Source organism: Leptonychotes weddellii, chromosome 5, assembly GCF_054177405.1.
Source record: "Leptonychotes weddellii isolate Sample4059 chromosome 5, ASM5417740v2, whole genome shotgun sequence".
Taxonomy (NCBI): domain Eukaryota; kingdom Metazoa; phylum Chordata; class Mammalia; order Carnivora; family Phocidae; genus Leptonychotes; species Leptonychotes weddellii.
Genome location: NC_138373.1, coordinates 138136254 through 138150567, shown reverse-complemented (window position 1 = coordinate 138150567; position 14314 = coordinate 138136254). Strand labels below are relative to the sequence as shown.

General features: G+C 34.6%; 1 protein-coding gene across 1 annotated transcript in view; it reads right to left on the bottom strand.

Moving 5' to 3' along the window:
- The window catches only part of CFAP54 (cilia and flagella associated protein 54), a 242110-nt gene that overhangs the window by 154568 nt on the left and 73228 nt on the right, over positions 1 to 14314 (bottom strand). The window contains exons 20-23 of the mRNA XM_081818984.1: positions 12009 to 12098; positions 11503 to 11629; positions 6698 to 6812; positions 5844 to 5944 (exon numbers count right to left, since the gene is read on the bottom strand). Coding sequence (XP_081675110.1) covers positions 5844 to 5944; positions 6698 to 6812; positions 11503 to 11629; positions 12009 to 12098 — 433 coding nt within the window. The remainder of the gene's footprint in view (positions 1 to 5843; positions 5945 to 6697; positions 6813 to 11502; positions 11630 to 12008; positions 12099 to 14314) is intronic.

The window sequence follows — 14314 nt, the reverse complement described above, 5'->3', positions numbered from 1 at the left end:
AGGATTCCTACCATTATAAAAAAAAATTACACTTAGGGAAAGAGAAAACACTGGAAAGTATCTTGTGGTATGGAACTGAAACTGGACATATCAGTATGACCTTATTACAGTTTTAGATAGATACATAGATCTATTTAGGTGGACATAGCTATTTCCTAGTTTTGTCTGTTGAAAGGGCCTAGAAGCAAAGATACATCAGTAGCCTCCAGAACTTAGATTCTAAATACCAATTCCACTAAAAGGAATCAACTGGTTCCAGGGCTGGGACAGGGAAGGTACAAGATGAACATCTCGTGGTAAATAAGAAGAAGCTCAAAAAAATGATGGGGACATGTCAAAAAGACTAAAGAGCTAGGCTGAAAGGGCTCCGGATGGCCAAATCTGGAACAATTTGAGACTCAAAATAAATAATAATGTTAATTTGATAAAGGATATCCACAAAAACAAACCTACCACAAATATAATTCTTAATGATAAAATGTTGAAAGCTTGAAAGCTTTTCCTCTGAAATGGGAATCAGACAAAGGTACCCACTAATATCATTTCTTTCAGCACTGAAATAGTGGGCTTAGCAAGAACAAAAAGGAAGATAAAGGCAGTGGGAGCGGGGGGGAGTATAAGGATTGAAAATAAAGAAGTAAAGCAGCTGTCAATCGTAGACAATACGATTGTATATTTATAAAATCCAAAATAACCTACAGATAAGGTATTAGAATTAATCAGTGAATTTATTAAGCCCACGGAAGACAAAGTCAATATACAAAAAATAATTCTATTTCTACATACCAGCAATAAACAATTAAAAATGAAATTCTAAAAAGATATTTCTAATAGCTTAAAAAATACCTAGGAATTAACCAAAGCAAAGATGTGCAAGACCTACTCACAGAAAATAGAAATTATAAGGATAATCTTACACTACCATATACTAAAAATTGTAAGGTACAGTTAAAATAGTGATAGGAAGGAAACATGTTAGCCTTCAATGTTTTCTGATTCAGAACAATCTCAACCAAATTTTCAATAAGTTTTTTGTATTTTTAAATTATCAAAATAATTTCTATTTTCCCCCCATGAATTAATTCTAAATGTCTATTTAAGACTTTCAGATGTATAGGATCTTTTTGATTCTATCTTTTCAAAAATTGGTCTCTACTGTGTAAATCAATTATGGTGAAATGTGGTTTGTATGAGTCCAATATTTGAAAATTCTTGAGATTTGCCTTAGAGTCAATACTATAAATGTTCTATGTGTGCTTTAAAAAATAAATGCTTTTTAAAAAAATCCTCTAAAAAATAGGCATTTTCTAGTTGTTGGCTATTCACAATCTTTTTCTCCTAAATTTAAAATCAGCTTGTCCATGTCCATCAAGATAATCCCAAAATTAAATGAGGCAAGTATCCTACAACTGTACATACTCTTACTGAAATATCTGTTCATGTTTTTTGATCATATTTTTTACAATTTATTTTTAATTGTCTTTTGCTCATTTTCTAATCGGACTGTTTGTTTTTATTATTCTTTTGAATTTTGAGAGGTCTTTATATATTCCAGATATAAGGTCTTTCTTGGATATGTGGTTTACAAATACTTCCCAGTATGTAGCTTGTCTTTTCATTCTTTTCACAGGGTCTTTCACAGAGCAAAAGTTTTAAATTTTGATGAGGCCTGAGGTTGTATGGTAAGCCTATGTTTAATTTTATAAGAAATCTCACAGTCTTTTCCAGAGTGGCTGTATCTTTTCACATTCCCACCAGCAGTGTACACATGACCCAGTATTTAGTGTTATCACTATTTTTTATTTTAGCCATTAAAATAGGCTTTAGTGATACCTTGTGGCTTTAATTTGCCTCTCTCTAATGGCTAATGATACTGAACATCTTTTTATGTGTTTGCCATCTGTATATAAGCAAAACTTTCAATATCTCTTCACAATATGACAATCCACACAGAAAACTTGTATCTATGAATAAATTATCAAGCCTATAGAAGATTGAATTGTTTACAAATCACTTAAGTTCCTATACAAAAAAATAGAAGCATTCAAAAATGTAATTTTAAAATACAATTTACATTAATACCAAAAAGCACCTCTTTGATGTAGCTAATAAAAGATGTATAGCATCTTTACGGAAACTACCATAAAAACTTATTGGAAGACGTAAGTACGTGGTCTATATACTAACAGAAAGAATCAATACGGGGGGTGGGAGGAAGTTCTAAAACCAACCTATATAGTCAATTATATCTCTATCAAAACCATGAGTTTTTTGTGTTACTTGACAAGCTATTCCAAACCACTCTGTGGAAGAATATCCAAGACTTGTGTGAACATGGAGAGACTTGATCTATCAGACAAGAAGAATCAACTTAATGCCACAGTAAGGATGATGGTGTGATATTGACCCACAAAATGATAAACAGACTAGGACAGAAAAGAGATCTCAAACCTGTATATATGAAAACTTGCTAAATGACAAAAGAGACAGTGGTGGCAGAATAGACTACTTGATAAATGGCTAACAATGGCTACTTGGTAAATGGGGCGAGCCAGTTGGGTACCTATAACAAAACTACAAGAGATGGGGAGGGGGACTCTTCCTCTCATGATTCACAAAAATAAAATACAGTTAGATGAAACTCCTAAATCTGGGACGCCTGGGTGGCTCAGTCGGTTAAGTGACTGCCTTTGGCTCAGCTCATGATCTCAGAGTCCTAAGATCGAGGCCCACGTCAGGCTCTGCTCAGTGGAGAGCCTGCTTCTCCCTCTCCCTCTGCCCCTCCCCCTCGCTTGTGCTCTGTCTCTCTCTCAAATAAATAAAATCTTAAAAAGAAAAAGAAACTCCTAAATGTGAAAATCTAAAATTTAAATTCATGAATATACCTTTACTATCTTGTTCAAAAACAACAAAGAGAAATGGTGATACATTTTGCTCCATTAAAAATTATAACTTTTGATTTTAAAAAGAAAACCTTTAAAATGTAAATAGATGAGCCACAAACTTGGAAAAGCAATAGTATCCAAACTTCTAAAAATAAATGAGAAAACAACAAAAGTTTTTAAATGTACAAAGGATCTAAACAAGAAGTGCTGAGAACAGAAAAACCATAGGGTCTAATAAAAACATGAAAAGATGCCTAAACTCATTACTAATTAAATAAATAAAAATTAAAATAATAATGACATAAAATTTCACAACTCAACAGTCCATAAAAATTCAAAAATTTGATAATATCAAGTGTTGGTAAAGATGCTGAATAATGGAAACTTGACACACCACTGATGGAAATTTAAGAGCAACTTAGCAATAACTAATAATGTGAAAAATGTTCATATCTTGGGAACTATACTCTTCAATCAATGAGAGATGAAGAATACAATAAATGAAATTAGAAACAGGTTTGATTCAATGAACAGCAGGGTGGAAAAAGAAGAGGAATGAATTAGTGACCTAGAAGACAAAATAATGGAAAATAATGAAGCTGAACAAAAGACAGAAAGAAGAATTATACAACACAAGAATAGACTTAGGGAACTCAGTGAGTCCGTCAAATGTAGTAACACTCATATCACAGAAGTCTCAGAAGAAGAGAGAGAAAGGCTGGCAGAAGATTTATTTCAAGAAATAATAGCAGAAAACTTTCCTAATCTGAGGAAGGAAACAGACATCCAGATATAGGAGGCACAGAGAAACCCCATCAAAATCAACAAAAGCAGGCCAACACCAAGACATACTGTAATTAAATTTGCAAAATATAGTAATAAAGAAAAAACCTTAAAAGCAGCAAGATAAAAGAAGTCCTCAACTTACACAGGAAAGTCCATAAGACTACCCAGAAATTTCTCAAAAGAAACTTGGCAAGCCAGAAGGGGGTGACATGATATATTCAACGTACTGAATAAGAAAAATCTGCAGCCAAGAATACTCTATCCAGCAAGGCTATCATATCAGAATAGAGGGAGAAATAAAAAGTTTCCCAGACAAACAAAAACTAAAGGAGTTCATGAGCACTAAACCAGCCCTGCAAGAAATATTAAAGGGGACTCTTTTGAGTAGAAAGGAGAGACCAAAAGTGACAAAGACAAGATAGGATCAGAGAAAATCTCCAGAAATGACAAAACAAGTAATAAAATGGCAATAACTACATACCTATCAATAATTACTTTGAATGTAAGTGGACTAAACAATACCCATCTATATGTTGGCCATAAGAGACTCATTTTAGACCTAAAGACACCTGCAGATTGAAAGTGAGGGGGTGGAGAAACATTTATCACGCAATTGGATGCCAAAAGAAAGTCAGAGTAGCAATACTTATATCAGACAAACTAGACTCTCTGTTTTGTATTGTTTTTTTCCTGCTTTGTTATTTAGGGTAGTACTGGCCTCATGGAATGATTTTGAATGTGTTCCCTCTATTCTATTATTTGTAAGATTTTAATAAAGATTGTCATTAATTATTTTTCTTAAATGCTTGGTAGAATTCACCAATGAAACCAGGTGATGTAGAGCTTTTCTGTGCTGGGAGCTTTTTGATTCCTAATTCAACTTTCATTCTTGTTATTGGTCTAAGAAGACGTCCTACTTCAAGATTCATGATTCAATCTTGGTAACTTGCTTGTTTTTAGGATTATCTGGGTTTTTTTCTAAGTTATCTGATTTCTTAGCACGTAATTATTTCTTTTTTTTTTAAGATTTTATTTATTTATTTGACAGAGAAATAGAGAAAGAGCACAAGTAGGCAGAGTGGCAGGCAGAGGGAGAGGGAGAAGCAGGCTCTCCGCTGAGCAGGGAGCCGGACGTGGGGCTCAATCCCAGGACCCCAGGATCATGACCTGAGCTGAAGGCAGCCGCTTAACTGACTGAGCCACCCAGGCACCCCTGTACATAATTGTTTCTAATAATCTGTTACCATACTATGTATTTTTGACATACTATTGGCTGTTCTATTTTTTGACATACATTTGGCTGTTCTATTTTTTTTCTCTTCTGTTTCTCATTTTGGTTTTTGAGGCTTCTCTCTCTTTTTTTTCTTAGTTGATGTAGTTAGAGCACTGCCAATTTTGTTTATTTTTTTGGAAAAACTGGTCATTACTTTCAATTTTATGTTATTGCTTATCCTGGTCTCTATTTTATTTATTTCTGATTTTTCTTTGTTATTTCCTTCCTCTGCTAAATTTCAGCTAAGTTCTTCTTTTTCTAGTTCCTTGTGGTTTAATGTTGTTTATTTGAACTTGTTTTCTTAATACAAGCATTTATAGCAAAAAAGGCATAATTTAAATCAAGAAAATAAAGGAATAATCAAACAGATAGTAGGCAAATGCAAAGTAAGAGTGGTTCTATTAATATGTACATGTTGCTCTTAAAATCCAAATCATTAAACAGATAAAGACATTTTATGTATATAATGAAGATAAGATATATAAAGAATATATAAGAATCATAAGTTCCTACTCATAAAAATAGAAGCTAAACATTTTACCACGATAAGCTTTATGGTTTCAGTTTTTTTGAATAAGAACGTAAGGACCACCAATAATGAAAAGTAATTTATGAACTGGTCTTTTAACCACCCTATCTAAACCACTCCTGCCACCACTTCCAACCAAGGCCAGTTACTCTATAGCTTATCATCCTGTTCACTTATTTTATAAAATGTATCAAAATTTTACCCTGTCTTGTTTATTTGTGGATTTACTTATTTACTGTGCTCCTGTCATTAGTATGTAAGTTCCCCAAGGGCAGTGATCTTATCTATCTAGTCCACCACTATATCCCTAGTTCCCAAAATAATGCCAACCACATAGTAACATTTACTGAATTAATAAATCAGTCAATACCTTTCATGTTCCACCATTTCAGAAAAAGATGGATTTTTGGAAAAAAATTCTCTTAGAGTTTCCTTTCTTTTACTTCTTTTTCTTGGCAAAGGTTCTATAGTCTTAATAGGAGAGATGACAAAAATGTTACAAATTAAATCTAAACTCTGAACACAATACAATTTATTCATACTCTAATGCTTATCTCTTGACATTGAAATACAGTGATTTCTTTATACCCCTCAATTAAAATTACTATCAAAAGCAACAGGGGCGCCTGGGTGGCTCAGTCATTAGGCGTCTGCCATAGGCTCAGGTCATGATCCCAGAGTCCTGGGATCAAGCCCCGCATCGGGCTCCCTGCTCAGCGGGGAGCCTGCTTCTCCCGTTCCAGCTCCCCCCGGTTTGTGTTCTCTTTCTCGCTGTGTCTCTCTCTGTCAAATAAATAAATAAAATCTTTAAAAAAAAAAAAAAATTTATGATTATAAAAATATCCATGTGATAACTTAAGAATTATAATGTACTGGGACACCTGGGTGGCTCAGTCGGTTAAGTGTCCAACTCTTGATTTTGGCTCAGATCATGATCTCAGGATTGTGAGATTGAGCCCCAAGTCAGGCTCCACATGGAGCCTGCTTAAGATTCTCTTTCTCCCTCTTCCTCTGCCTCTCCCCCTCCCCACTTATACATGCATGCCCGCACTCTTTTTCTCTCTCTCAAAAAAAAAAATTATAATTTACTGTATAATAATAAAATTATCTGTTGATATTTCCTTCTGTTTCATATTATAATAAATTATAATGCAGCCAATCATCTTTAGATACATGAATCTCTTATTTCATTAACTTAAAAATCAAAACTCGTAAGACATTTACCCTTCCAATCTCCATTACTGCAGCTTTGAACTTCTTCAAAGGTTTGGTTGTCTTTTTACACAAAACATTATCCTTATATTTCATTCTTCTTATTCCAAGTAGGGACTCATTCCTCCTAATACAAAAAGATAAAGTCAGTTAAAAGGATCTGTAAGAATTTGCAAAACTATACCAAAGCAATAAATCTTTAATGAATGTTGTCACTGAAATGGTATGAGAAGAATATCCAGAATTATTTGTGTCTCGTGCATAAATAAGATTGTGATATTCCTAATAATCAAGGAATAGCTGGCCTCTTGAAAGAGCAAAATGTAAATCATACCATAAAATGTGATGAGAGCTGACGTGTGACATGGGAAAAACAGAATTGGATTGAAAATAAAACATGAACATGTCCCTTTAAAACTGAAAACATAATTATGTAAGAGTGACCCTGGACAAGCTATCTTGCTTGCAACAGATTTCAGTCTCTTTGGTTCCATCATGTCCAGGCTCCTAGCCACTATCACCTTCTGGATACCAACAGGTGCTAAGCATTTTATATGCCTACAAAAACTTTTCCCTTTCCCCAATCACTTGTTGAAGTTCTTAATCTCATTTTTTTCAATCTGCCATGGACCCCTATGGTAATTCTTCAAATACTGTGAAGTCTCTTATTATCCCTCCTTCTACTGATACTTATCATTTATTTTCCCTGCAATTTATATATTTTCTAAAATTTATATTTCTTTGAGTAAGTACTTGCTAATACCAGCAAATCCCTGCTTTCATTGGGGTGCCTGAGTGGCTCAGTCGGTTAAGTGGCTAGGAGAGCCTGGACATATTGGTTAAGCACCCAACTCTCAGTTTGGGCTCAGGTCATGATCTCAGGGTTCTGGGATTGAGCCCCAAGTCAGTGCAGAGTCTGCTTGTCCTTCTCCCTCCCCCTCTGTTTCTCTCTCCACTCATACTCTCTCTCTCTCTCAAGTAAATAAAATAAAATCTTAAAAAAAAAAAAAACCCTGCTATCACATGATAAATGGGGTCCAAAACCTTAAATTGAATAAAATGTAGGGTCACATCAATACAAGGCTAATGAAAAGATTGGGTGAGTCTGGATAGCTAGTTACACTGGAGGTGGGGATCCACCCTCTGCGACTTGCATTTTGAAACTGGTTGCCTGCCGTTTTCTAAGCAGGTTGGTCTCTTCCCTACCTCTCCTGACTCTCCCACCCCCCAGAATGCTTGAGCTGGTTGCTGTTATGGCAGAAAGAGATGGGAAGGAGAGGAGGTCACAGATAAACACTTGCCATCCTCCTATCCTCTTAACAGTCGCCTCCATGCTCTGAAGAACTCTCACCTCCTGAATCAATTAAACTCCTCCACTTCTCAACCTCTTCACAGAATTATTCCTCCTAGCCTTTTATTTTGTTTATGGTATGTTATGAAAATGGTATTTTAAAATTTTTATGTAGTCAATGCTATCGATCTTTGATTTCATGGCTTATTCACTGTTTTGATTACTTATATTACTACCTTTTTCTAACGTGAAACATTGAATCCCAATAGCTATCTGCCTATTATTTCACAAACAGAACTCTGTTATACTTTATCTGATAATACAAATCTCTCTTTTGCTCTTTTTCATTTCTCAAATATTTTTCATTATTCTACACCATTCCATAAAGCTAACATGATTGGAGTTACATTAAGCCAACAAATTAATTTGAAGATAATAGAAATTACAGTAGTCCATCTGCCCATCAAGTAATGCACTATGTCTCCATTTATTCAAGTCATTTTTAAAAATATATCTTAGTAAAAATGTTTGGTCTTCTTTTATTAGCCTAAGTCCCCTCACAAATCCTCATAAATTTAATCCTATGCTTCATAGAAATGGGATCATTTTTCCATTATTCTTTCTAGTTTATATAGGAAAGCTACTGGTTTTGTAGCTAGCTATCCTGTGGAATTCTGTTATTTCTGATAGTTATCAGTCAATTAGCTTAAGTTTAAAAAAAAAATATTATTTGCAAATACCAATCATTTTATCTCCCTTTCAGAGTATTTCACTGTGGAATTCATTTGACAAACATTTTTGAGACCCTATTATGTGATAATCACATGAATTCTAATCCTAATTTCTATTTCTTATTTTAATGCACTGGCAAAAATTTTCAGAACAATATTAAATGATAGAAGGAAAAATAAGTTTCCTTATTATAAAGCTTATTTTAACAGAAAATATTCTTCTAATCCTAGTTTGCCAAGAATGGTTGTTGAATTTTACCACATGACTTTTTAGCATTTACTATAGGCTCCTTTGCCTACCAGTAATAATTACATTTCCAGATTTCCTACTATATTTATATTGATAATAAGATCTACATTTTCAACACTGAATTTACAAGCTATTTTATGAATTTTTGTTTCTATATACTGCTAAGTAAGACTGATTCATAATTTTCTATTTTTTTAATTCTTTTTATAAACCTGTTAACAGAGACTCCTGTGATAAATTTACTAGCAAACTTTATACCCATGTCCTGAAATAGCTTTATGTAAAGTAAAACTTATTTGGTTCCTTTAAGTATGAAAGAACTAGCCTTAAAAAAAATCTGAGCCATTCAAATTCTTTTTAATACTTCAATTTTTATAATTTAAATTTTTCCAGATTATCATCACTTTCAACTAGAAATTTCAAATTTATTCATATTAAATTATATATGCTGCTATCTAATGTTTGTTTAACCCCTTCCAAATTTAGAATTATTACTTCTTTGGATTACTTATATTTCACTTTTTCTTATTATGCTGGAAACTCACCTAATTTATTAATATCTTCAAAGAACCAGTTCTAGCAGTTATCAATTTTTTTTTTTTTTAAGAGAGTGAGCACGAGCAGGGGTGGGGGTACAGAGGGAGAGGAAGAGAGAGAATCTCAAGCAGCCTCCCCGGCCAGCATGGAACCATTCGGGGGCTCAATCTTACAATCCTGAGACCGTGACCTGAGCTGAAATCAAGAGTCCGAAGCTTAACTGACTGAGCCACCCAGGTGGCACCTTCAATTAAATGATTTTAAAACCAAGTTATAATTGTTTAATTTCAACTTGTATTTTTATTTTCTTTTTTCTGCTTTCTTAGATCAATTTTATTTTTCTAATTGCTCGAGTTCAATAAAAATTCATTTGATTTTATTTTTCTTATTTAGTAATACAGGCTTCTAAAGCTAAGAATTTCTTATTGCTGTTTTGAGCAAATTTGATACTAGGGTTTCTCATCATCATTACTTTCAAAAGTCTCTATACTTTTGGTTAGATTTCTTTTTTGATCCAATAATTATACATATGGCAGTAATGTATTTTGTTATAAAATTTCAGCTTTATTATACTGTAAGAGAATGTGGTCTTCACAAATTTTAGCCTAGGTTATGTACTGAGCCCTATTTTGCAGCTTAAATATTACTTTTTTAAAAATTTAATGAGTGTTTTAAAGAGTGTTTAGTCTCAATTGGCTATATATATTAAATTAATCTTATTAATTATATATACTTTCTGTGTCCTTTTTCTTTTTAAACTAGCATGTTAAACTCTCTCAATATTATTATATTTTGTCAAATCAGCCTTGTCTTTTCAGCAGTTATTTCCATATACATGGATTTTTGTTATGTAAAACATGAAAATTCATGAAATATCTTCATTGTGATTTATAAGCATTATTGGTAGAATCACCCACTTTGAATGTGAAAAGATAGAATTGAAAATAAGTAACAAAGAGATTGTTCTTTAAATATTACCAGGACAACTGATAAACTGGGGAACCTAAAGTTTAATTTAAATCCCCATACCAAAATAAATTCCATATGGATTAAAACATTAAATATAAATCATGAAACCATAAAAGTGGAAGAGAATACAGCTGCACATTTGCCTGTTGCAGAATATTTTCTTTGTGCAAAAATATGTTAAGCATACGAACATAAAAAGAAAATAGATATTACTATCAAGGTAGAAATCAAGGTGTACCATCTGCTCCTCCTCTATATTCCCTGATTTAGAGAAGAGCATCCTAAAACATCTGCTCAGCCTAGAAAATTGAAATCATTATCTTTGTTTTGAACTCAAGTCATACTGCTCAATCTCCAACCTTGAGTCTTTTGTTACACCACTGGGTTAATGCTTCTAAGCCACTCACTCTGCTTTCCTCTTTCAGAATATCTATTATTCTTACATTGGACCTCCGCAGTCAGCCCTCCAAATTTCACTGCACGCCAAAAGTGTCTTCTGCTTCTCTCTGGTATTAAGAATGTGATTTACAGCTTCCAGACTTCTAATCTCAGCTACGGTCTTTTTAGTTTAATAGCACTTTCTGTCTAATTCTCTGAATACTATAACCTGTTTCATTTGATAAAAGCAATTTCCTCCTTTATCGTTTGAGAATATGAAGTACATATAGTCCAAGCTTTTGTTCTAATAAATGAAGTGCCTGTTTTAGGAAGAATGTTTTTCTATATGTTTTTATGAGAACGTTTCTCTTTTGCTGCCATTTTTTAAATAGACCTCATGTGATTGATGTTTCTTTTTACTAAAATGAGAGATAGGTCTATGCCCAATGGTGAAAGAAAAGCCCAGTTGTTGAAAGAAAATGTTTGTTTGTTTGTTTGTTTACATACACAGACACAAATCCTCACTATCTTCTTGGTGGCTGTTTACCCCACCCTCGGTGTATACCCCATCCTCTCTTTCATCCACCTTATATATCTTAAAGTAACAATGTTACCTATCTTTTAAAATTGTAAATATTAATAAAATATATATTACAAATACCTTTTCAAGAAGTCGTAAACAGGATTTGTTATCTCCACCATAAGATGAAATTTTTCATCATTCATACATTTTAGCATCACTTGTGTAAAAAATTCTAGGAATCTAGGTCTCTGCTTAAATTTCATAACTGTGAAAACAAAGAAGTGTACCAGTAAATGTGGCAAGAACTCCTGTCTTTCTAAGATCAAATAATCCTTTAGAGTCTATATTTATTTTTCCAAATATCTCAGTGTTGAGAAAGAGTCCATAAAAGTTAACTCTAAATATGACAAGTTAGGGATCATAAGGGACCAAAATCTTTCCAGATTTTAAATCACATTACTAGACAGTCAATATTCTGCATTATTCTGAATGGGTAAGAATGGTCCCAGGGTCCTGGGATCGAGCCCCACTTACCTTCTAGGTAAGAGCCTAGAACGGTGAAAGCTTTCAGACACGACAGAACCCACAGAATAAATGACCTTCAAAACTTGAGTGAACAGCAACCACACATTTAGGTCACCTACCTTCTTTTACAGCGCCTTTGACCGACCAGTTTAAAACAACAGGGTAAAGAAATATAGGGTCCTCTGCTCCTGACAGTTCAGCTGTAGCATCTAAGGTTTAAAAAATTAGTAAGTTGTAGGTTCCATGTAGCATGAATTACCAAAAATGAAAATTCTTTGGAAGGAACAAAACATAGGAAAATGCTCAAGTATTCATTCTAAATTATGCGCCTTCAAAATATCAACTATATCATTATATTTTGGAGTTTAAAAAATTCAGTGATCTCAATTATTTTCCTTTCATTTTTCCCCCCTAAAAGCCAAGGAGTCCACCACCAAATAGGTGAAGAGTGTCCAGGGCATGAGTCTCTCATATTCAATAGCTGTCGTCTATCAGCAAACCCCAGACTCTGAAACCTACCAATTATGTTAACTTGATCTTCACAAAATTACCTTTAAAAGACAGTAAAGTACAGAATAATGGACAGCACAGCCCCTGGAGCCAGGCTGTCTGGGTTCAAATTCTAACACAGACGCTTTTTAGTTATGAGACCTTGGGAAGTTACTCAAAATCTCTGTGCCTCAGTTTATCTTTTTTTTTTTTTTTAAATAAAGATTTTATTTGACAGAGAGAGACACAGCGAGAGCAGGAACACAAGCAGGGGGGTGGGGGAGGGAGAAGCAGGCTTCCCGCAAAGCAGGGAGCCCGATGCGGGGCTTGATCCCAGGACCCTGGGACCATGACCTGAGCCGAAGGCAAGACACTCAATGACTGAGCCACCCAGGAGCCCCTCAGTTTCTCTATCTTTAAAATGAGGATAACAGTACCTTCCTCATATGGTTCTTATATAAGGGTTATATGTATATGTATAAAACACTTAACATACATAGTTCCTGGCACACAGAAAGCACAGTATAAAACTATTATTTTTATTACTGTTTTGTTATTAAATCTATTGTTCGGCTAGTAACATTACGTTGTTTTTCTTCGTAAAATGTTTTTATTGATAATATGAAAATAATTCACGTTTCTAAAACACTTTACATTTTGGGGCACCTGGGTGGCTCAGTCAATTAAACATCTGCCTTCAGCTCAGTCATGATCTCAGGGTCCTGGGATTGAGCCTGCTCAGTGGGGAGTCTGCTTCTCCCTCTGCCTCCTTCCCTGGGCGCTCTCTCTCTCTCTCCCCCACGTGAATCAATAAAATCTTTAAAAACATAATTCAGGGTACCTGGGTGGCTCAATGAGTTGAGCATTGTCCTTTGGCTCAGGTCATAATCCCGGAGTCCTGGGATTGAGTCCCTCATCAGGCTCCCTGCTCAATAGGGAGCCTGGTTCTCTGCCCCTCCCCTGGCTCCTGTTCTCTCTCTCTCACTCTCTCTCTCTCAAATAAATAAAATCTTTAAAAAAATAAATCAATAAAAAATAAAACACTTTACAAAAAAAAGAATGTTTAACAAGACAATCACACCTTTCCCAAAGCTAGGTTTACTGGTTATGTGACTAATAGAGCATTGGGTTCAATTCATAAATTCAACTTGAAACAGACCTGGAACATACTGAGAGAGAGAGAGAGAGAGAGAGAGCTATCCAGGTTAGAGAATTCTGAACCCAGATATAACTGAGGCACACAATAAGAGAGGTGAAGTAGGGACACCAAATCCTATGAGTGGAGTCAGCTCCAAAAAGGCTGAGGGGCCAAAAGTGGAACCTCTGACTTGAGAAAAATTTAGAGAGAAAAGGTACTCTCTTGTTCTTCTAGAATATTTGAAGTACCTGCTTTTAAAAAGTGTGATAATATTTATCATCACCAGAAACTAAATCAATTTCTTAAGCAGATTTCCAAACTGCAAACTCCAAAATTCCAATCACTGTGTTAACATTGGTCCGTTATGAAATTACCATTTGGCACAATGACCTAAAATTAAACTACTCTTTCACTTGAGTAGACCGTGGTTCAAATCACTCATGCATTAACACCCTCCACGCTATCCTTTTATTTCTCAGTTACATTTTTGCCTTTAGAGTAGTGATTCTCAATTTTGTGTCTTCCTCTCCAATATATGTGGCAACATTTGCCTTCCAGGTGATTGTCACAGCTGGCAGGATGGTGTGCCATGTATCTATAGGTAGAGGCCAGGATGCTGCTCAACATCCTATGGTACCCCACAGCAAAGAATTAGCTGGCCCAAATTGGCCATAGTGCCGAGGTTGAGAAACCCTGCTTTAGAATCAGAAGATTTAGGCTCAAAAACAAGCCAGCTATGTAATCCTAATAAATCACTTAATCTTTATGAACCAGATGAGGCGGGGGGGGGGGGGGGGG